At 46.5% G+C, this 21,513-nt stretch overlaps 1 protein-coding gene across 1 annotated transcript in view; it reads left to right on the top strand.

Moving 5' to 3' along the window:
* The window catches only part of Lama1 (laminin subunit alpha 1), a 105,460-nt gene that overhangs the window by 53,652 nt on the left and 30,295 nt on the right, over positions 1-21,513 (top strand). Inside the window, exons 24-39 of the mRNA XM_035438860.1 lie at positions 533-676; positions 1,607-1,786; positions 2,584-2,769; positions 3,025-3,152; positions 4,144-4,264; positions 5,355-5,492; positions 6,655-6,776; positions 8,052-8,138; positions 8,418-8,611; positions 9,953-10,095; positions 11,818-11,907; positions 14,031-14,142; positions 14,312-14,474; positions 19,357-19,567; positions 19,758-19,874; positions 19,997-20,160. Coding sequence (XP_035294751.1) covers positions 533-676; positions 1,607-1,786; positions 2,584-2,769; positions 3,025-3,152; positions 4,144-4,264; positions 5,355-5,492; positions 6,655-6,776; positions 8,052-8,138; positions 8,418-8,611; positions 9,953-10,095; positions 11,818-11,907; positions 14,031-14,142; positions 14,312-14,474; positions 19,357-19,567; positions 19,758-19,874; positions 19,997-20,160 — 2,300 coding nt within the window. The remainder of the gene's footprint in view (positions 1-532; positions 677-1,606; positions 1,787-2,583; positions 2,770-3,024; positions 3,153-4,143; positions 4,265-5,354; positions 5,493-6,654; positions 6,777-8,051; positions 8,139-8,417; positions 8,612-9,952; positions 10,096-11,817; positions 11,908-14,030; positions 14,143-14,311; positions 14,475-19,356; positions 19,568-19,757; positions 19,875-19,996; positions 20,161-21,513) is intronic.

Consider the following 21,513-nt stretch of genomic DNA (forward strand, 5'->3'; position numbering starts at 1 on the left):
AATTGCACATGTGTCTGTTGGTTTTCCCATCATGCTTTGCTGTCAGGTCATTGTCACCTTCTCTGGTCCTCTCTACAAGGAGGATGAGGTGGCTGCCTGATGGTGGTGGGTTGGCATGGGGCCAGAAGTGATGAGGAAAGAGTCACCAAGGCATATTTTGTGTCTTCCCACGTGTGCTAGCAATGCTCCTCACTCTAGTCAGTCAGAGTGGCAATGACCTGGACTGTCTTCACTTAGCCTGGGGCTCTACCTGGAGGCCCCAGGATCAGCTAGGGACTGTTGGGGATTCACATTAGGGAATATTTTATTTCCAGTGCCTTCCACCCCAGTTTTGATCCTTAGTCATGCTTGGGGAGCTCTGGTGTCTGGAAGAACTAATTGTCACAGACTTCAGCTAGAGATGTGGCCACTGAGGATGGAGTTCAGTGATGCTTGTAGATGAGTGTGTTTTATTAGTTTGTATCTGTGGATATATAAAATCATCCCTCTTCTTTTTCAGGTGTTAATCTCTCTTTTTTTTTGTCACCTTTAGGAGAATGTCCTGGGACACCAGTGCAGTGAGTGTCGAGCTGGCACCTTTGCCTTGCAAACGGACAACCCCCTAGGCTGCAGCCCCTGTTTCTGCTTTGGTCTGTCACAGCTCTGCTCAGAGTTGGAGGGTTATGTGAGGGTCCCGGTAAGTCACAAACACACAGTAGAAAGGGTCTTCCCCTTTGGGAGAAGTCAGATGGGCAATGGGAGGGAGCAAAGACATCAGGAATTGTAGGACCGTGATTTGCTCGGTATACAGTCAGAGTGTTTGAATGAGCACTTCTGCCATCCAGTGACATAGACAGTGGAAGGCTTTCTATGCCACCTTCAGCTGATCCATGGAAGGCTTTTTCTTGGAAAGAAGGAACAACTGCACCATTGCCAAAGTGTCCCTCCTGCCACTGACAGTTGCTCCAGGGTAGCAATAGCGCCAACCTAATCAAGTGCCTCAGGTCATCCTGATCCAGGCATACAATCTAAAGGAAAAGTCTTTACTATCTAGCCTTAAAATGAAGAAACTGTTTCATCTGGGGGCCGTCAAGGGATCTAATAGATCAAATCTGGGCTCTTAACGTGTGTGTGTGTGTGTGTGTGTGTGTGCACGGCCGCACATGTTCCAGAGCATGTATTGGTGTGTGTGTGATGGGGTACAGACGTCTGCACCTGTGTGTGTATATGGGGGTTGCATACATATGTGTGTTGAGGTGTGTGTGTGTGTGTGTGTGTGTGCATGCGTGTGCATGCGTGTGTGTGTGTGTGTGTGTGCGTGCGTGCGTGCGTGCGTGTGCAGAAACCACAAGGAGGATGTCGAGCATTCCTGATCTCTTACTTTCCATATATCCCCTGAAGCCTGGGTCTTTCACTAAACTTGGAGTTGGCTGGCAACCTGCAAGCCACAGCCACCCTCCTTTTTCTGTTGCCCCCTAGCACTGGGTTTCGGGGGCACGTGCAGCCTCACCTGGTGCTTTCCATGAGTGCTGGACCATCATGGGCCCTCATGCTTACACGTCAAGTGCTGTTACCCACTGAGCTGTGGGTACTTGGCCTGAAGCACCTTTCTCCTTTCCATGCCTAGATAACTTTAGCCTCCGATCAGCCCCTCCTGCCTGTGGTTTCACAGAGCAACCTCAAGGGCACAGTTGAAGGCGTGCACTTCCAGGCCCCTGACACCTTGCTGGATGCGGAGGCTGTCCGCCAGCATGTCCATGGAGAGCCATTTTACTGGCGGCTACCAAAGCAGTTTGAGGGAGATCAGGTGAGCACACGCCAGCCTCGCCCTCTCCCTTCCCAGAGAAAATCAGAGTGCTGCCTCTGGCCATCAAGGACATGGCTACTTAATCGCTCTTCTGAGGGAGGGTGGAGACATTGGGCACTACAAAAATCCCTGCAAAGGTTTGGATCTTCAAATGTTTGATTTTTGACTCTTTTACAGTTTCCTTAATTCCCATTATTTATTTTCTTCTTTCCAAAGCAATAATACAAGGAGTTCATACTGTAGTTACTAGTGGCAGTTGAATGTAATCCTCGGTGCTAGGCCTGGCCTGGGGAGCCCTTCTAGAGAGAGCAACTGTCTTACGAGAGGGCTTTGAGAGCAGTTCCTTGCAATTCACTCTCATCTCTGTAGCATGCTGGTTTTTCTGGGATACGGTTCAGTGTGTTAGTCCATCCTCCTGCCTCAGTGTCCTGAGTGCTAGGGTTTACTGATCCTTTCCACCAGGTGGGTCACTTTGATTTTAAACTTTAGAAATCCACCCCAGTGGTCGTATGGTTATGGATGATTTTAATTTTAAGGAGCCTGAAACTAATTAGAACCCTTGCCACAAGCAAGGTCTTCCGATACTACCTTTGGTGGGATCTCTGAGAAGCACTGCCTCAGTCTATCTCATGGACCATTAATAAGCAGATTAGAAGGAGGCTGACCCTAGACCGTGGATTTGCAGTTGGACACATTGTAATGTGCAATGCCTTTAGCGTAATGCAAGCTTTCCATAAAACATCTTTAAGACAAGGCTTCGTTTGACACAGGAGTAACACAAGTTTGTCGTTTGTCAGCTCTTGGCCTATGGTGGGAAGCTGCAGTACAGCGTAGCTTTCTACTCTACGCACGGCACCGGCACATCCAATTATGAGCCTCAGGTTCTCGTCAAAGGAGGTCGGGCTAGGAAGCACGTCATTTACATGGATGCCCCAGCGCCAGAGAACGGAGCAAGACAGGATTACCAAGTGCAGATGAAAGAGGTGATGTTTGATTGTCACACATGTGTTCCTTAGGGATGTGGGATTTGCTGTCAGGGTAACAGAAGTCTAGCGCTCACAAGACAGAAGAAGGCCTTGGGCTCTAACCTGCAGTGGGCTTCACATTCCATGGCCTCACGGAAGTCACACAGCAGTAGTGGTTTCTTACCGTGGCCTCGAGCTGCATCCTCTTTTTCAGGTTGTGTGTCTGTGACGATGTGAACTGTGAATTCAATGGAACACATTTCTCATCCACAGGAGTTTTGGAAATACTTTAACTCTGTGTCTGAAGAACATGTTACGCACTCCGATTTCATGTCTGTTCTTAGTAATATTGAATACATCCTCATCAAGGCGTCGTATGGCCAAGGGTTGCAGCAAAGCAGGTAACTGGAAGCCTCTAGAGCAATGGTTCTCAATTCCGCAACCCTTCAGTGCAGTCCCTCATGCTGTGGTGACTCCCATAACCAGAACATTATATTCATTGCTACTTCGTGTCATTTTAAAGGCTTCATACCCTTCCTAAACAATGCCACCAACAGGGGGCCAAGTGTTCAGACACCAAGCCTGTGGGGGACATTGCTCATCTAAACCCCAGCAGGTTCACAGGTGAAGAGGTTTGAGTCTGTGCTCAGCTGTCTCCACCAGACTCAAGCTGCTTACCTCATAGCAGGCAGAAAGTGGAGAGCAAGTAGGGGGGCTGGGAAGGAAATATTCCCCTCAAAGGCACGGCTTCGGATGGGAACCCTGTTATAAACAGCTGAGCTTTGGGGAGGGGGTGGCATTCCATCCAGACTACCAGGGTATAGTTATGGAATAATGTGAATTACAGATTTTCCACTTGGCATAGCAACAGGGCTTAATAAAAGTCCAACATGGTAGAATCTTAGATGAAATAAAACACTTTTTTTTTTTATAAAGGCTGCTTACACCCCTGAAAGCCACACTGTCCCTTCTTCTTTTCTTTCTTTCTCTCTTTCTCTCTTCCTTCCTTCCTTCTTCTCTTCCTTTCTTCCTTCCTTTGTCTCCCTCTCTCTCCCCACCTCCCCTCCGTGTCTCTCTCTCTCTCTCTCTCTCTCTCTCTCTCTCTCTCTCTCTCTCTCTCTCCTTTTGTAGCTGTGTGTAAGGGTACTGCTACCTTCTCACCTAATAGCCCATGAGGAAATATATCCAGTGCTGGCAAATGTTGGCGGTGTTCTGACATGCTGGCTGTGCCCACTCATGGCTGCATGCTTACGCCTTGCGGCTGTGGGCAGAATGACTCCACAAGACAGGTCTCAGGCGCAATACAGGTGCCGATGCTGCACTGAGGCGGTGTTTCTGGAAGTTCCTCACATGTGAATGCTTCTCCCACTTCTCTTCACAATGGTGGCTCAGAATTGCCAACATTTCCATGGAGGTTGGCAGGAAGGCTGGAGAGCTGCCCGCGGGGGGAGAGGCCGCGTCGCCGTTAGAGCATTGTGTCTGCCCTCCTGGCACCACTGGACTCTCCTGTCAGGTAGGGAGCCTTCCGTTCACACCTGTTTCTTGGCTTCAGATGGAAGTGTGCTCAAGTACAGCAATCCTGCGTGGGGAGCAGAACACACCAACAGCTACAGCGTCACTTTTTATTGCCTTTTGGACTTATAAAGTGTTTGATTTTGTTTAATTGTACAAAAATTCATATTTATTGTCTCCTCCGACTTTTACATATGGAAGTCGGCAGCATCACGTGCATTCACCTGGTCCTGGGATGTAACTGTTATTCGGAATTTTCCTTCTCTTATACTTTCAGTTGTGAGCCTAGCCATCTCTCTAGCCCAAGAACTTTCCTTCTTTTACCAGACTAAGACTTCATGTATCCACCCCCAACCATGACCCTCACTCCAGCCCCTGGCCAGCTGTTCTGTTCTATGTCTGCCTCTGGCTATTCCAGGCTCCCCACACGAGTATCTACACAAGTAACCCCACAGTGTATCTACTTTTGTGACTTCCTTTTTACTTGTTTAGCACACGCCAGAATCTCTTCCTTTTTAAGGCTGAATACTATTCCGTCTCTTGGACGTGTTCACTTTGCTCATCTGTTCATTCCTCGGTGGGGGTGTGGGTTGCTTTTGTGGATATTACTGTGAGGAAGGGACTGTGAAGGTCTTTTCCCTGTTCCTCCGTGCCATAGCAGACTTGTCAGCCATGGAGAGTGTCCTTTCAATGTTGGAGGACTCTGCACACTGCCTTTCCTTTGCACCAGCTGTGCACACGCACCCCCTTCCTTCACACCCTCAACACTTGCTCTGCTTGCTGTTCTGACTGGAGGCATGGGTTTTGTGGAGAGCTGAGGCTTTTGTTTGGTTGGAGGGAGACTTTGAAGCCTAGGCTAGCTGGAAACTCACTCTGTGGCCTGAAGTTCACAGAGTCTTCCTGCCTCAGTTTCCCCACAGCTGGCCACCATGCTCCCTCCCCTCTTAGTGTGGATTTGATTTGCATTTCTTCCTGATAGTGGCATTGCACTTCTTAAGAGCTTGCTAGCCACCTGTCTTCGCTGAAGAATATCTATCCTGTGCCCGGATTTTAACCAGGTCTACTTTCTTGTCCCTTTGGCCTCCCTTTAGGACTGTGCTCCTGGGTACCACAGAGGGAAGCTCCCAGAAAGTAGTGGCCGAGGACCCCGCCCTCTGCTGGCTCCTTGTGTGCCCTGCAGTTGCAACAACCACAGTGATGTCTGTGACCCAGAAACTGGACAGTGTCTGGTATGTTTGCTCGTGTGGGAACTGACCTAAGTTTATACTGAGTTATCAGCGTGACTTTAAAGAAGGCCAGGAACCAGACAGGCCCTCTAACTGGTCCTTGCCACATGGCTGCCACCATCGGAGTCTAGAAGACATGGGAACCTCTTTCCCTAGATCATGGGGAAACTGGCAGGTTTTGTTCCTCTGGCTCCCTTAGGCAACTGATGCAGCCCTCACTGTAGTCCTCAGTAAGAGGTCCTTGTGTCTCTGCCACTCTCTGGGGAGCTCAGTCCATAGGGTAAGATGGCAGGCCCCAGGAAGCTAGAATCCACGGTTTGTTAGGGATGCCTCATGACCTCATGCTGGGCTTGACAATCCACAGGGAGAGTACCTGGAGCTGTTTCCATCCTATCTCTACGTCCAGCACTTGGTCTTTGTCTGTGTCATGCTATGTTGTTGAAACGAGTATTTTTTACATTTTATTTTTTTAAGGGATTGCGAATAGTCCTTCTGAAGGGAGACTCATTTGAGAGGTCAAGCGAATCCTACTCAAACCCATCTTTGTCATTGAAACAGGAATACAATTTTTAAATGACAATGCTCACATGTTTTCTAGGTGAAAAGAGTTGGCAAAAATAGCTTTTAAAATATTGATTTGGTAGCGATTTCTTGCTGCCAGGGGAAAGGGAAGAACAATGGTGACAGGCTGCTTGGGGACTCTCTGCTTTGCTGTGTCTCCTCTTCAGCTGCATCACACGGAAAGCCCTGTGTACAGGGGCCAAGCAACAGTGCAAACAATGAGGGGCTGAACAGCAGAGATTTTAAATAGAATTGGTGAAGAGAATTGTTATTCTCTGAGCTTAGAAATGCACCTCTATACTCTTTTTAAATAGGAAGGTCACTGGTCCAACTAATGACATAAAATTTTAACTGGTGTTCATTTGGTTGTCACAAGAATCTGTTGGTGGCGCTCTATAACCACGAGTTTCCTCCCTGGTTGGTTTGCTTCCCACGCCACCTGCCCGTTCTCTTCTGCCGCTGCCGCTTCCTGCGTGTGATTATCGAACCCTGGATTAGTTACTTTTCTGTAGCTGTGATGAAACAGAAGGGAGGAGTTTATTTTGATTCTCGTGTCTGACTGTTTGCCATTGCTTCCCTCCTCCACTGAAATGTGGGCTTTCAGAACTGCCGCGACCACACGGCTGGTGACCACTGTGAGATTTGTGCTCCCGGCTACTATGGGATGGTGACTGGGTTGCCTGGAGACTGCACCCCTTGTACCTGTCCTCACCGCCCCCCTTTTAGGTAAGCCTGTGCTGGCCAGCCTGACAAGGTGGCTTTCCACTCCTAAGCTCACTTACCAGGGTCCCCGAGTGCTCTCTGTTAATGTCCCTGTGGGGAGACAATCTGTCAAAGAAGAGCTCAGGGTGTTTGAGCTCTTTTCTAAAGGAAAGCACCCTGTGGGACTGACTGTTGGGATGGAACCAGTTGGGGCTTTGGGGAATTTTCAAGACCAATTTTAGCTCCCAGCTATGTGTTCAGCTGTGTAATAAATCCAGTTCATATTCAAGGTAAGGGAACAGGAGTTGGCTGTGTATACATATGCTTAGAATGAAACACACAAGCACTGAGAAAAGATACACGACGTTTAAATGTCAGCTAATAACTTACAAGGTGGCCAGGGGGTTGCCCATGCTGTTGAATAGGTAACGTGGCTCCAATCTGGAAAAGAGAATTTCTATGCGTGTATTCCGCATTAGTGGCCACCGGCTATGTGCACCCAGAGAAGTGTGTGTGTGGCTGTTTCACCATCTACTTTGCGTATTTATTCCTTGCATCAAATGAAAGGTTAACTGCTCCCCAAGCCCTCAGTCATCATCTGTGAGGCACAGAAACGAACACATTGGAGAGGCCACAGATCGCTTGGTTTGTCTTTCTACGTGTTTGTATTTCCATGAGGTCTGCCTCAGTATTTAAAGAGAGGGATGCTTGGTAGAGGTGGTGCAGGGCTGGTAACTCTCTGTGGACACCCAGCTTACTTTCCCACTTGGTTTGGGTCATGTGTCTGTAGTTTGCAGTTACCCACCTCAGCCTCCAGGTGGCACCAGAGCAGTTCATTGTGTGGAGGTGGAGATAGGGACAAAGGAGGGACTAGCCAAAGTCTCTGCCTGGGTAGCTGTATCAGTTTGCTCCAGCTGGTCTACCAGGTGACGGTCAGTCATGTTTCCATGTCTTCCTGTTTTCTGTGCTTCATCAACTCCTCTCTCAGAATAAGACCCCCTTTGATTTGGAAAGCTTTCTTGGGTAGCTAGTGACACTCGGTGAGACGGGTCTACTTGGCATCACCTGCTGCCACCTTGCAGCAAATGCAGATGCCGGGTAAAGGGGACATGCGTCTGCTAGCATTGCCTGCAGGCTTCGTTGCCTTTTGTTCTACAGAGTTCAGCTCTGGCAGCTTATTTATTGAACTATCTGGTATCATCACTCAATGTTTAGAACAGTGATGATGAATGAATACCTTAAGAAAGATTTGAAGCTCATATCTGAAATTTTCTGTAAAAACATTTTTTTTTCTTTCAGTTTCAGCCCCACTTGTGTCTTGGAAGGTGACGGTGGTTTCCGGTGCAATGCCTGCATCCCTGGCTATGAAGGACAGTACTGTGAAAGGTACGCAGGTTAACTGTCACAGGGAAGCAAATAAGGACACCTGCCCCTATATATCACATGTGATGTAGTTATGATAACACTCTGGGAGTCACTACAAATTTGTATGTTTGTAAAGAAGGGGGAGGGACAGGATACTGATAGCCCAGAGCAAGGTGTCCTGGGGTGAGTGTGTGCTCTGCATTTCATTTGGCAAGAGACAACTGCTTCTGGGAAGAGCTGGCTATGTATTCCTGGTTGATGCAGACTGCCCTGTCTATAACTGTACCTTCTTTTCTGCAGGTGCTCTGTGGGCTATCATGGCAACCCTCGAGCAGCAGGTGGCAGCTGCCAGAAGTGTGACTGTAACCCCCAAGGCTCTGTCCACAGCGACTGTGACCGTGCGTCTGGGCAATGTGTTTGCAAGCCAGGAGCCACGGGACTCCGCTGTGAGGAATGCCTGCCAAGACACATCTTGATCGACAGTGACTGTGTTTGTAGGTGATTCTCCTGTGTGTCTAAACTTTGGCTTTTCCTTGCTGACCTGACTATGACACCCTCAGGGTCAGGGGGATACCATAAATCCCACTGTACTTCACACTTTAATACATTTCCTTGACATGCATTGCTGTTGAAGTTATGCACAAATAAGCCAAGACAACTTTGATTGCAGTAGGGGCTTGTGAAACAGTCCAGGCTGGCTTCAAACATCACAGTTCTGCCTCACCTTCCTGTTTATTGACGGGAATTAGAGGAGCGTGTATTATACACCCAGATAATACTTTTTACTTCACAATTTATCTGAATCAGTACCTCCTTTACGGGAACCACGGATTAATTGGTGTGGAAGAGGGAACTTCCTTGTGGGGTTGTCATTTATACCCTGAATTCTGGGTCTCTTTAGTTTTCTCCAGTTCTGATGGGTGTCCCTGTAGAATACAAGAGAAAGTGACCTTGGGAATGTTCCTTGGGGGTGATGGGAGAGGGTTAGAAGGGCTGAGTGTCAGGGAATCGGAAACAGTTTTTACTTTTGTTTCTGTTTGTTATAAGCAAATACTCCCCAGTTGTGTTCTCTGCTGTTGTCTGCTGGAGGAGGAAGCCCTGGCACACAATGAGAGGGGCAGGGCTTTGGAGGCGAGGACTGCGACTACTTGTAGCCAGTCCTAGCTCAGGATGAGTGATGGCACTGGAAAGTTCCAAGTGGTGTGAAGGCCTGGTGCCTAGGCCACATTGAGGCTCAGCTCTTCCTCTGTGACCTGCTCCAGCGAGTCAGCTAGGGTGATGGCAAATAAAAGAAACAGAGACAGGAGCAGAGGTTAGAGTCTGGAGGGCTGCCCTGGCAATGCCAAACAGCCCCAAGGTTAATTTAGAACCTGCTTGTATACAGACTAGAGGCAAAGCAGAACAAAGAGCAGTATAATCAGCTCCTTGCACTGTCTTTGAATTAGAGGACCAGGCAGGCTGGATATGTATCATGTTAGTTCTGCTATTGCCAAGCAGCTTGTTAGTTAGATAATATGTTCTTTCTCATGGGCTTAACAAGAACTTTCTCATGGCTCTCAATGAAATTGAAACAAGCAAGCTTGAACTCTAGTGTCTTATGAGTCAGAACAGACTCCAGATGGAAACTGAGTCACTGTGGGACCCCAGTGTGACTTTGCTGAGTCTGTCACCATTTGGGAATTGCGGCTCCCCCTGGTGGCTAGAGTGAGAATGAGGTTTGTGTGGCACATGGAGCCGTGGTGTCTGTCTGTTCTCTTTATAGCACCATGACTTGTGTAGCTCAGCCATCAAGGGCAGTTTCATTAGCTTTGTCCTCTGCCTGTTTTCTCTTCAAGCCTGTGATGATGAATGTGTGGGTACCTTGCTGAGTGACTTGGACACTGTTGGTGATGCTATTCAATCTCTGAACCTCTCTGGCGTTTCCCCTGCTCCGTATGGAATTTTGTCAAGTCTGGAAAACACCACTAAATATTTCCAGGTAGGTACTAGGGATGTAGAGATGGTGGATAGAAACATCTGTCACCGAGAGAAGGAGTATTGTGGGTGGTCATTTGTCTCCCCAACTTTTCAATCCCCCATGGGTGACCAGTGACAGCGACCTCGTCCCACACCTCACTGGCCGTCTTTGCGGGGCTATGATGGAGTTGCTTCACAGAAACCTCTTTTGGACATCTGCCTATAGATTTCGCCCCACCCTCTGGAATTAGGCAGTAACCCTCCTCTTCCTCCTCCTCCTCCTCCTCCTCCTCCTCCTCCTCCTCCTCCTCGACAGACCTTTGGGTATTTGAAAAAGCTGTTCAGATACAAATGCTAGAAATAAGTCAGGCCCACATCCTCTTTAGTGCTTGTTTACGAAAAAGAGATGTTTGTGTTACATGTGGTTATTGTTAACTAGAGTTCAAGGATACAGACATAGTCTTCCTCCCTGGAAGACTATTAAAATCTCAAAGGGTCAGTTCTTGGTTTATGTTTTATCAAAAGATCTCATCAAAAGGAGAGGAAAAAGAAATCAGATCATAGACATTACCCTTCTCTGGAATGCTAATTTGAATTGGGAAGAAATATTGCTAAGTTAGCACTTTTTACCTCCACACTGTAATTTTAAGTTGTAACTTAATCTATCCACTGTGTCTTGCAGTAAGAAAAGAGATGCTCACTACTAAGTAGCATTTTACAGAAAGAAGCTTTCCTTCTGTGTGCTCGCTCACTTCCCCCTTCCCCATACACTCTCACACACTGGTACTGAGGAAGAGCCGATGAACTCCAGAAAATATTTTTATATTACTTTTTATCAAATGTCAAAATGGGCTTTTGAAAGATGGGTGACTCTGCATTCATTAAGAAAACTCTGCAAAAAAAAAAAAAAAGAAGCGAGGAAGAGATATTTCAATATCCATTCCAACCACTACATACATAATAAATAAGTGATGTTCTCCTACAGTTAGGTCCCAGGGATATTTCTGTACTTTGAATTTCTCAAATGAAGTAAATAGTTGGTTCAGATTTTGACTAACTGCTCTAATGTAATTCAGTCATCCATCCCCTTAACTATGATTTGTGTCCATATTCAATACTCTCTGGAGGGCAGGAATGTGAACTGAATTGTTTCTATTTTTTACCAACAGAGTGAAATTGGGCAAGGTATGTGCAACTTTCCTAAATAGTAATGTAACTACTTCATAGCATTGTGAAAAGTTTATAAAGTTAGACAAGTAAAGAGGCTAGAATGTTGGGATGGGTTAAGCTCTTAATTTTAAACAATCTTAAAAGGCTCTTCCTTATTGAATACATTTTAATTTGCCTAGTAAGTACTTTTTTGTGCGTTGACAATTATAATTCATATTTATAACTTTGATACTAAAATAAAACCATATTTGGTCTATGAATGCCATCTATTTGGAGTCTGCTTACTAGACCAGAGTTTGAATTTATGTCTGTGTGAGAGAAACACAGAGGTGGTAGCAAGGAGTGGCATTGCTGTAATTGACAGTTGGCGATGAGTGAGTGAGCCCTTTTGTTTTTTAGTAATATTAAAAGAAATTAGAATGTCTTTTCTGTAAACCAAAAAGCAATTAGCCCATGATTCCCTGAAGAATGGAACATTTTAATGTGATACAGTAAACAATGTCATATTGTAAACTATGTAACATTAAATGTGATACAGTCAACAATGTAACATTGCTTCTTTTGTTTTTCTTAGAGGTATTTATTAAAAGAAAATGCTAAGAAGATCCGGGTTGAAATCCAGCTTGAAGGTGTTGCAGAACAAACAGAAAACCTGCAAAAGGAGGTAAGGTCTCTGAAAAGTCCAGCTCCCCACCAGCCTCCCAGGGCAGCCTTCAGGAGACTTTAGGCCCCATCTAGCAGGTTCCAGGAGGCTCAAGAGGTCTGTCATCAAAAGATTCTAACCCAATGAGCTTCCTGCTGTAGTGGGGAAGGGTTCCCTCCTGACAGATGGCTGCTGCCACTTGTGCTAAAGAATAACTGAGTGGCTTGCTTAGCCCCTTGCTCCTCTCCTTAACCCAAGGGTGACCTAAAAGATTGCTGAGGGTTCCTCCTCTCCCCAAATTCAGTGTATCACGCAGTTTGTGGGGCAGAGTGGCTTTTCTACTTAGTGGTCCTGTGACTTGCAGGTTTCAGGCTGGGCTAAATCTGATGGTTTTACGTCATAGATAGAATTAGCTTGGTTTTCATGTCAGCAGGGAATTATTTATTTTGTTTACTTCATGGCAAGATACGAGCCACCAAAACATCTCCTGGTTTATAGCAGGTGAGGGAGGCCTATTGTCAAATATAGTTTATTATAGACTTCTCAATAGGTTCAGACATGCACAGCTATGCATGCAGAAGAAATCACTATCTTGGCTCTAGGTAACTTGAAACCAAAGTTGATTTTAAAAGGGCTTGCATGTTGAAGTGTGGATTTTGGATCCCTCAGCAAACAGATATTGTGTAGAAAATAATCTGATTAAAATAATTTTTCTCTCATCATGAAAGAAGATTCTCTTTCATCTTAAGGAGAAAATGCCCGCAGGCCCAATCCTGTCATTTTATATTCTTGGATATTACAATCACAATCTTCTTTTGACTTATAAAATTACTGCGAAGGAGTGACAACTGAGGTCAGTGTGTCACTGTCAGGGCTGGGAGCTTTGTGGTCACCGCCTCACTCACACTCCTAAGGAGGTGCTGGGGTCAACCCCATGTTACTAATCAGGTTGCAGGTGGATATTTCTACTGCCTGGCAGATTCCCATCTAAAGAAATTTGCTCTTATCTCATAGGAACTCAAGCCTCATAGGCAGTGAGGCTCCACTTCTTGCATTCAGTGTGAAATTCTGCACTGTGCACTAACATTCTGAGTGTGAAATTCTGCACTATACACTGGCATTCTGAGTGTGAAATTCTGCACTGTGCACTGGCATTCTGGTCTCTAATCTCATAAAAGTACATACTGTTCAGTCACCTCTTAACTATGCCAACATAGGTGTGAACAACCCAGCAGACTGCCAACTGTGTGAGAGTGTATAAAGTACACAATATCGTATAAAGTATACAATAATGTGATGACAGTGGATAAATGGTGATGCAGCCAGCGGGTATGGACAATACGATATTTCCCTGATGGCAGTGTATTCCTGCCCTGCCACCAGGCTCATACATCCTTTGTTTACCGAGTCTCTTGGTCTTATCATATTCTTTTGTGCTTGATTTAATCACATATGATTATAGTCTTCATGGTCCAAGAAGCAATGGGCTGCTCCTTGAATGTGTGTGTGTGTACACACATTAAGTACCATGTGTATACCATGTAGCGTAGGTGTAAGTACGCGGTATATGTCCTATGTGGAAGGAAGCACACACACTGTATCTGGACGACAACAGTGTATCTCCTAAGGAGTCGTTTCTTTTGTCACTCGGTGGCATGTGACTGTGGCAGGTGCTAAGGTGATTAGAGTGTTTTCACAGTTGGACACAGGGAAGCATGTAGCTTTGCTAGTCACCTCGACTGCTTATAAAAATAAATGATCTTTTCTCATGGTGAGTGTGTCTTGGGTGATTTTAGGATCCAGTTAGTCAAATTTGAGCCCAGGAGCTTTTCCCACATGGTTATTAGCAGACACTGTCTTTCTGTCAGGTAGGTGGAGGATCGTTTTGACCAGTTACCTGAGACTCACTAACTCTCTCTTCCTTCTACAGCATTTGAAGTGTTTCTAAATTTTGTTGCTGTAAACTTTCATGTCATAGATGTCTTGGGCAAGCATTTTGTTTTATTCCCATTGTCTTGGTTTGCATGATAGTGTGATTTTTATGATCTGGATATTATCTTGCTCCTTTAAAGAGGCAACAGCTAGTGTTCAGAAACTCACATAATATTAAACTGCACTAACCCAAGTCCTTACTGCCCTGGCAGCTCACTAGAGTCTTGACAAAGAGTCAGCAGGTGAATAAGGCAACACAAAGAACTGTCAACGGGACTCAAGCCCTGGCCACATTCATCAAGCTGCTGCACACAAATATCACAGGTAGTGCGGGCGGGCTCTGCTTTGGGGACTTTGTGCTTGCTTGGTAGACAGAGTCATGATCACCTTATGAAGCAGGTGAACGGTGTTGGGCTGGGCTTCCTAATCCCATAGCTCGGGGATCCTGAAATGTCTACCTTGAAGAAACTTATTTAGTGACAAATCTCTCTAGAAATCATGGAAAGGTTGGCAACGCTGAATCAGACCACACGTGAAGATTTCCAGCCCCCCACCTCTGCTCTTCAGAGCTTGCACCACAACATTTCTTCTTTGCTGGAACTCATAAAGAAAAGGAATTTCACAGACTTGCACCAAAATGCTACCCTTGAACTCAAGTAAGTCCTGAGCACTCTTCACACTACCACCCGTGAGAACCAGGCATCTGGGTGCTGGGGAAGGGAGACAGTGGTAAATGGTCCCTGGGGATTAATATTGTAGGAGAGGAGAGAGGTCCAGCTGTCCAGGAAATGAAGAGATGCTAACTTGCTCCTCCAAATAGAGAAAACAAATCAGTGAAGTCCTGTGTTGTCCATCTCGGCATGCTGTGCAACAGACTCTGTGCTTTCCTGTGATTCTTAGATTCATTTTACCTGCTGCAAACCACAGAGCCTGGTAAACTGTTACTGTAGATCAAGTCCAGAAGAATAATGTAGGATACCCAGACCATAAACTCCGGGACACACTGACACTGCCAGAAGCACAGAGCTTGGTCCTGCAAGCCATCACAGAACCCCTCAGTGTGCAGCCCCTGGGGAGAACGGTTACACATAGACTTGTGTATAGACTGCCATTTCCCCCTCTGGCCTCTTTCTAGGTTTTTCCCACATGGTTATTAGCTGACACAGTCTTTCTGTCAGGTAGGTGGAGGATCTTTTTGACCAGTTACCTGAGACTCACTAACTCTCTGTTCTTTCTAGAAACATTTGAAGTGTTTGTGCATTTTGTTGCTGTAAGCTTTCATGCGATAGATGCCCTGGGCAAGCACTTTCTTTTATTTTCCTTTTTTCTATGGATTTAATATTGAATATTTATACTACAAGTTCTCCCCCTCCTCCTTTTCCTCCCCCTCCCCCTCCCGACCTTCCTCTCCTCCCTTCTCTTTTTCCGTCTTCTTTGAGACAGGTTCTCACTGTGTACTCCTATGACCTAGAACTTAACATTCCCCTCTTCATTCTCCTGAAAGCTGAGATCACCGTGTGTGCAAGTGCAGCTTCTGTCCTTCCTTTCTGTGTAGATGGCAGGAACCAGATCATTTAGTCATGTGCTCTGCACTTGGAGACTCCCTGAGGCCCATTTGTTTCATGGGAGGTTAAAGTACTGTGTGCGTCCCCCGCAGCAGCGTACACTTTAGGTTCCTGACTTCCTTGGTCTTTGAACACAGTTTTTAACTATGTTGCTTTGCTTGGGTGGAACTTAAAAAGGAAAGACTTGGTTGAATAGGGTTTGGAACAAGGTCCTGTGATATAGTCACTAGGATGCTGGGGAGGCACAGAGGAAACTAAACTGAACACCGTGAAGGCAGCAAGATTCCAGAGCAGGTAGCAAGAACACAGCATGCCCATCTATGCCAGTGAGAGTGCTGGCTCTGCTGCCTGCTGCCGCCCACGCAGGACAGAACCCTTGCCTACCTAGGAGCTCATTAGGGATGCAGGAATCTGATTGACAACTGTATTCTAAACAGAAAGAGAGCTGCAGTTGTAGAGCCGGCAGCCCCACAGGACCCAGACAGTTGGGGTGGGGGGGTCAGGGAACTGTGAGGTTCCTTGAGATTCCATTAGAGATTGCCCAGGCTGGCAATCCTAGAGATCCAGAGCCATCCTGTGGGACCCCCCTTCCTCACATAACCCTGCAATGGCCAGTTCCTTTGGTCACTCAACAGAAATGATTGAGCTGTGGCTGCAAACACGATACTAGGAGTTGGGGACACACAGAGGGACAATAGAGCCTTTGTGTCCAACAGAACTTCTAGACCACTTAGGAAAAGTTCATTTTTTAAGTATACATTTGACACAAGGCAGGAAAGGCAGGGACAGCCCCTCCTCCTCACAGTTCCTTGACCCCCTCCCCCCCACTCTCTGGGTCCTGTGGGGCTGCTGGCTCTGCAACTGCAGCTCTCTTTCCCTTTAGAATACAGTTGTCAAGCAGATTCTGTATTTCTCTCTTCCATCTCTAAGTGAAGTTATGACTAAGGGAACTTTATTTTAAACAATGGGGAATTTTCTAGCCTCTACTTTCTAGTTTCCAGAGTAATCCCACTTCCAATGTCATGGATTACTTTAGGAATTATTTGTCATCCTATTGCTAATTATAACAATCATAAAAACCGTAGTTGGTGCTTGAGTCTGGATAAACAGTTTGGGCACATATACCAGTCATTTTCACCCTATGTCAGACCACTCCCACCTTCAGGGCTCACTGCCACTCCCAGGGTTTCATGTGTAATTGCATTTATGGCCAAGATTCTTTAAGGAAGTGCAACCAGATGAGGAAAAGGATACAAGGACCCTGCAGGGATGCGTGGGAAGAGTGAGTGAGAGGTCGCCCAGCACCTGTTGATGCCCTGTGGGGGTATTATTTCTGCCTGAGGAAGCCATTGGAAATTCAGTATCTGTGCGTTGTAGTACTTGGGGCTGGTGATACATAGCAGTCATCCAAACACCAGATTCCCAGCGGGAAAGAAGACACTTGACCTAAATCACCTTGCTTGCACAGCTGAGCCACTGTCCTATCAGATGGAGAAGCATGGCAACCGTGCCCACTGGTCTCCCGGAAGACAGTTGACTCCCACTTGCCATGGGAACTCTTCTCGGCACACTGCAGATTATCACTGGCACCTGTGGTCCTGAACTGTTTTCCAGGCTTGTGTCCTCAGAGCTCTTCAAAGATAGCTTCAGTACTAAAATGTTTTCTAAGTCAGATAAGTGGGGGCTGCAGCGTGTACAAAACAGGCTGGTTCTCTACTGTGGGTCTTCCCATGATAGTAATTCACATACATGGAGAGTGTCCAGGGAGCAAGAGGACTGAAGGAGAGACCCAAGTCTACTGTTCTTGTGGAATCTGCTTAATAATCCATGGGATTGCAAAGAAGAGCAATCCATGGGCAACTACTTATTCTATTCAACTTTGCAAGAAGCTAGGAGTACAGCCTCGTTGATCCTGTTCTCTTGATGGAGGTCACTGTTAACATTTTAGAAAGGAATAGAAAACAATTACCTGTTAATGCACAATGCCAAAAGCACATGTCTTTCATCCCAGCACTTGGGAGGTAGAGGCAGGTGGATCTGGGTTTGAGGCCAGCCTGATCTATAGAGCGAGTTCCAGAGCAGTCAGGACAACATAGCAAGATCCTATCTCAAAAACAGTGAACAAATAATAAGAAAAACCAATTCTTTGGGGTTCCTAAAAGCTTGCATTAATTAATGGTTCAAATTATTATCTCTTAAGCAATTTGAACCTCAGCATTTTTGTAAAAACTGTTTTATTGGCCTCAAAAAATGTTTTCTGCCCTAGTTGCCTTCTTCTTTCAATTCTTTGCCCAGGGAAACATGGCAGTTGTCGTCATTAACTCACAATATACTCTTAGTTTTCCAAGTCGAGCCATTTATTCTAATATTATGACTAAAATGTGTCAGGAAGTTTGTGAAAAAGATAGTTGCTTAACTAGAGAAACAGTCAGTCCTGCTTTGACCATAGCTGTCTCAGAAAAACGTTCCCAGTCAGGGGCTGGGGAGACGGCTCACAGGGTAAAACTGCTTGTTGGGTCCTAGTTAGTGTTACCACTGTTGTGCGCAGACATCATGACCAAAAGCAACTTGGGTTCATTTGGCTTACATGTCACTGTCCATCACTGATGGAAGTCAGGACAGGAACTCAAACAAGACGGGAACATGGAGGCAGGAGCTGACGCAGAGGCCATGGAGGAGAGCTGCTTCCTGGCTTGCTAAACATGGCTTGTTCAGTTCATTTTCTTATAGAACCCAGGGCCACTCACCATGGGCTGGGCCTTCTCTCATCAATCACTAAGAAAATGCCTTACATGCTTGTCTGCAGCCTGACTTATTGAGGCATTTTCTCAGGCGAGAGTCCCTTCTCTCCAATGACTCTAGCCTGTGTGAAGTTGACATGAACTATCCAGCACACTGCACAATGTGCAAGCATGAAGACGTGTGTTGGAATCCCCAAGAACACATAGAGAGCCAGGCACAGTAGCATGGGTCTCAGAGCTCCGGATGAGATGGGAAGTGGAGATGGGAGAACTCCTGGAAGCTTGCAGGCCAACTTGCCTTGTGTGTGGACAACAAAGAGAGCTTGACTCACATCAGCCCAAAGTAAGGACCAGTAGCTAAGGTTGTGCTCTGAGCTCTACATGTGTGACATGGCACTTATGCATCTCTTTCCCCATCGCACACACGCGTGCACACATGCGCGCACACGCACACATACACACATACACACACATACATACACACGCACACACACGCGAACACACGCGCACACACACACACACACACACGCACACACACACACATATATACACACACACATATACACACACATACACACACATACACACGCGCACACACATACACACGCGAACACACACGCACACACACATACACACACATATACACACACCCGCGCACACACACACACACACACACACACACACACACACACACACGCGCACACACATATACACACACACACATACACACACGCGCACACATATACACACACATACACACACATACACACACATATACACACACACACACACACACGCACACACACACACACACACACACACGCGCGCGCGCGCACGCACACACACATACACACACGCGCACACATATACACACACACACATACACACACACGCGCGCACATATACACACACACACACACATACACACAAGATAAAGAAAGGAAAATTGTTTTTAGTCCTAAGCAATCAGGATCCATGCTAAGCATGGTGATTCATACTCAACCCTAGCAATGAGGGATGCTGAGGCAGGAGAATTTTTGTGAGTTCAAGACCAGCCTAAGCAGCATAGCAAGATGAGTCTCAAGACAAACAAACAAACAAACAAAACCAAGTCACAGTATGTCACTTCTGTTCCAGGAAGAAGCTATGAACATATGAAAATCTCTCATTAGGGTTTCAAGGCCAAAGCTTTGTTCTTAGTATTTCCTAAGCAAACCGTTTCTATTGGTCAGGGCTGCTAAAGATTTGCTGTCACGGATTCAGAAGAGGTTCCAGAAGCCTCAGGAGAGGCTGCAGTCATTGAAGGCGGCCTCCAGCGACCTCCTTTCAAACCACAGCAAAGACCTGCAGGCTGCAGAGGAACTCCTGAGGGAAGCTGAGACCAAGACCCAGGAGAGCAACCTCCTGCTGCTACTCGGCAAGGCCAACCTGAAAGAGTTCCGAGTGAGTCTCCCAGTCTCCTTCCTCCTCAATTAGGACTGTCACTGAGTAGGCCTGTTTGTAAACAGTGCCCACTTTAGCCTCTGACAAAGTGAGCCTGGCTGCTGGCTTCAGCTGGTGGTGGCACTTGGTGCCCAAGTCAGGAGCTGGGTTGCTTTCATCATACATCCTTAACTGGTGATTTTTGATGCAGGAGAAAACGCTGAAGGTTCAAGAGGAACGAAACTTGAGCTCAGAGCTCATCACCAAAGGAAGAGAATGGGTAGATTCTGCCACTACTCATGTGGACAATGTGCAAGACACCCTAACAGTAAGTTCCAGTTTGGGAAGCCATACCACGGTTTCCAGAGTAGCCACACAGCTCATTTATGTGTGTACACGTACACTAGTAAATCAGTACTCGTATGTTTACACTTTAATTTCGCCACACAGCACCTGGAGCGTCACAGAGATGAGCTCCTTTTGTGGACCGGTAAACTCCGGACCCACGTAGATGAGCTGGTCATGCAAATGTCCAAACGAAGAGCTCGTGACCTGGTCCACAGTGCTGAGCAACATGCCTCCGAGCTGCAGAGCCTAGCAGGCGTTTTGGACAGGTAAGGCTGCACAGTTTCACATTCCAGCAAGTGCTTGCTGACCCACCCATTGAGCAGGGCGAGGATGGCTAGTGAGCCCTGCCTCTCTCAGCCTCCCCAGCATCTGGATTACAAGCTACCATGCTTGCCATTTTTTCACATGGGCTCTGGGGAGTGGTAGCAAGGTGCTCATGCCTACAAACGAAGCCATATCCCCATAAGCACACTTTCATTCATCATATTAAAAATGAGACTCCTGTTTACTAGTGTGGCCAGGCAGATTCCCTCCCCTGTCTGCCAGCTTTACGGTAGGCATGTTCCTGTGATGGGGAAATGCAAACAAAATACGACACTGCCATGCCAGGCTGTCAAAGCTTTCTAAGCGCCTACAGTGCTCAAGCTCTTCAAGTGAGAGTCGCACAGGGACACTACGTTCTCTATTCATCCTGCTCTCAAATGTAGGATGGGGCTGCCCACGCTCTACCTGTAGAAGTGCTGGAATCTCTTCACCAGTGCTGAGAGATACCACATCCGTCATTGTTATCTGCTTCCTGATGGTTGATGCTTGTAATACAGTTAGTTTTTCAAAAGACTGTGTGTGTGTGTGTGTGTGTGTGTGTGTGTGTGTGTGTGTGTGTGTCAGAGTGTGTGTGAGGGTGTGTGTGTGTGTGTGTGTCAGTGTGTGTGTGTGTGTCAGAGTGTGTGTGTGTCAGTGTGTGTGTGTGTCAGTGTGTGTGTGTGTCTGTGTGTCTGTGTGTCTGTGTGTGTGTGTGTCAGGGTGTGTGGTGCCCACAGAGGCCAGAAGAAGGCACCAAATCCAAAGGAGCTGAAGTAACATTTTCTTGAGCACTGCCCAACATGGGTGTTGATCCCTGAACTTGGTCTCTAAGTGATTATTTAAACCACGCCTCCAGCTACCATCCCCAAGTTACTTTAACTAATAGTTGTGTTTATTGCTTAAATGTTTCATTATCTTGCTAAAAAATAAAGTATAAGTCTAGGCCGGCGTGGTTCCCAGGCTTATTTGTACGTTGTACTTAAACTAGAGCTCCTCATCAAATACTGGTATCATGAACCTTGTTCCTCCTCCCCCAAGATAGTGACTTAAGTGCTCTGTATTGTGGCTGAGGATTTACAGTTCCTTTCCTAGGGGGAGAGAGGGGGGGGGAGGGGGGATACAGTACTGGGTGTTGAACCAAATAAAGGTCTCATGCATGCGAGGCAATCTCTCTAATACTTAGATATTAACACACTCCTTTTGGTACTTTTATCTTGAGACAAGTCTTGATAGTTGCTTAGATTGCCTTGGACTCACTGTGTAGCCAAGGCTAGCTCTGCATTTGTGATCCTCCTGATTCAGCCTCCTAGGCTAGG

The sequence above is a fragment of the Cricetulus griseus genome, chromosome 2, assembly GCF_003668045.3.
Source record: "Cricetulus griseus strain 17A/GY chromosome 2, alternate assembly CriGri-PICRH-1.0, whole genome shotgun sequence".
Taxonomy (NCBI): domain Eukaryota; kingdom Metazoa; phylum Chordata; class Mammalia; order Rodentia; family Cricetidae; genus Cricetulus; species Cricetulus griseus.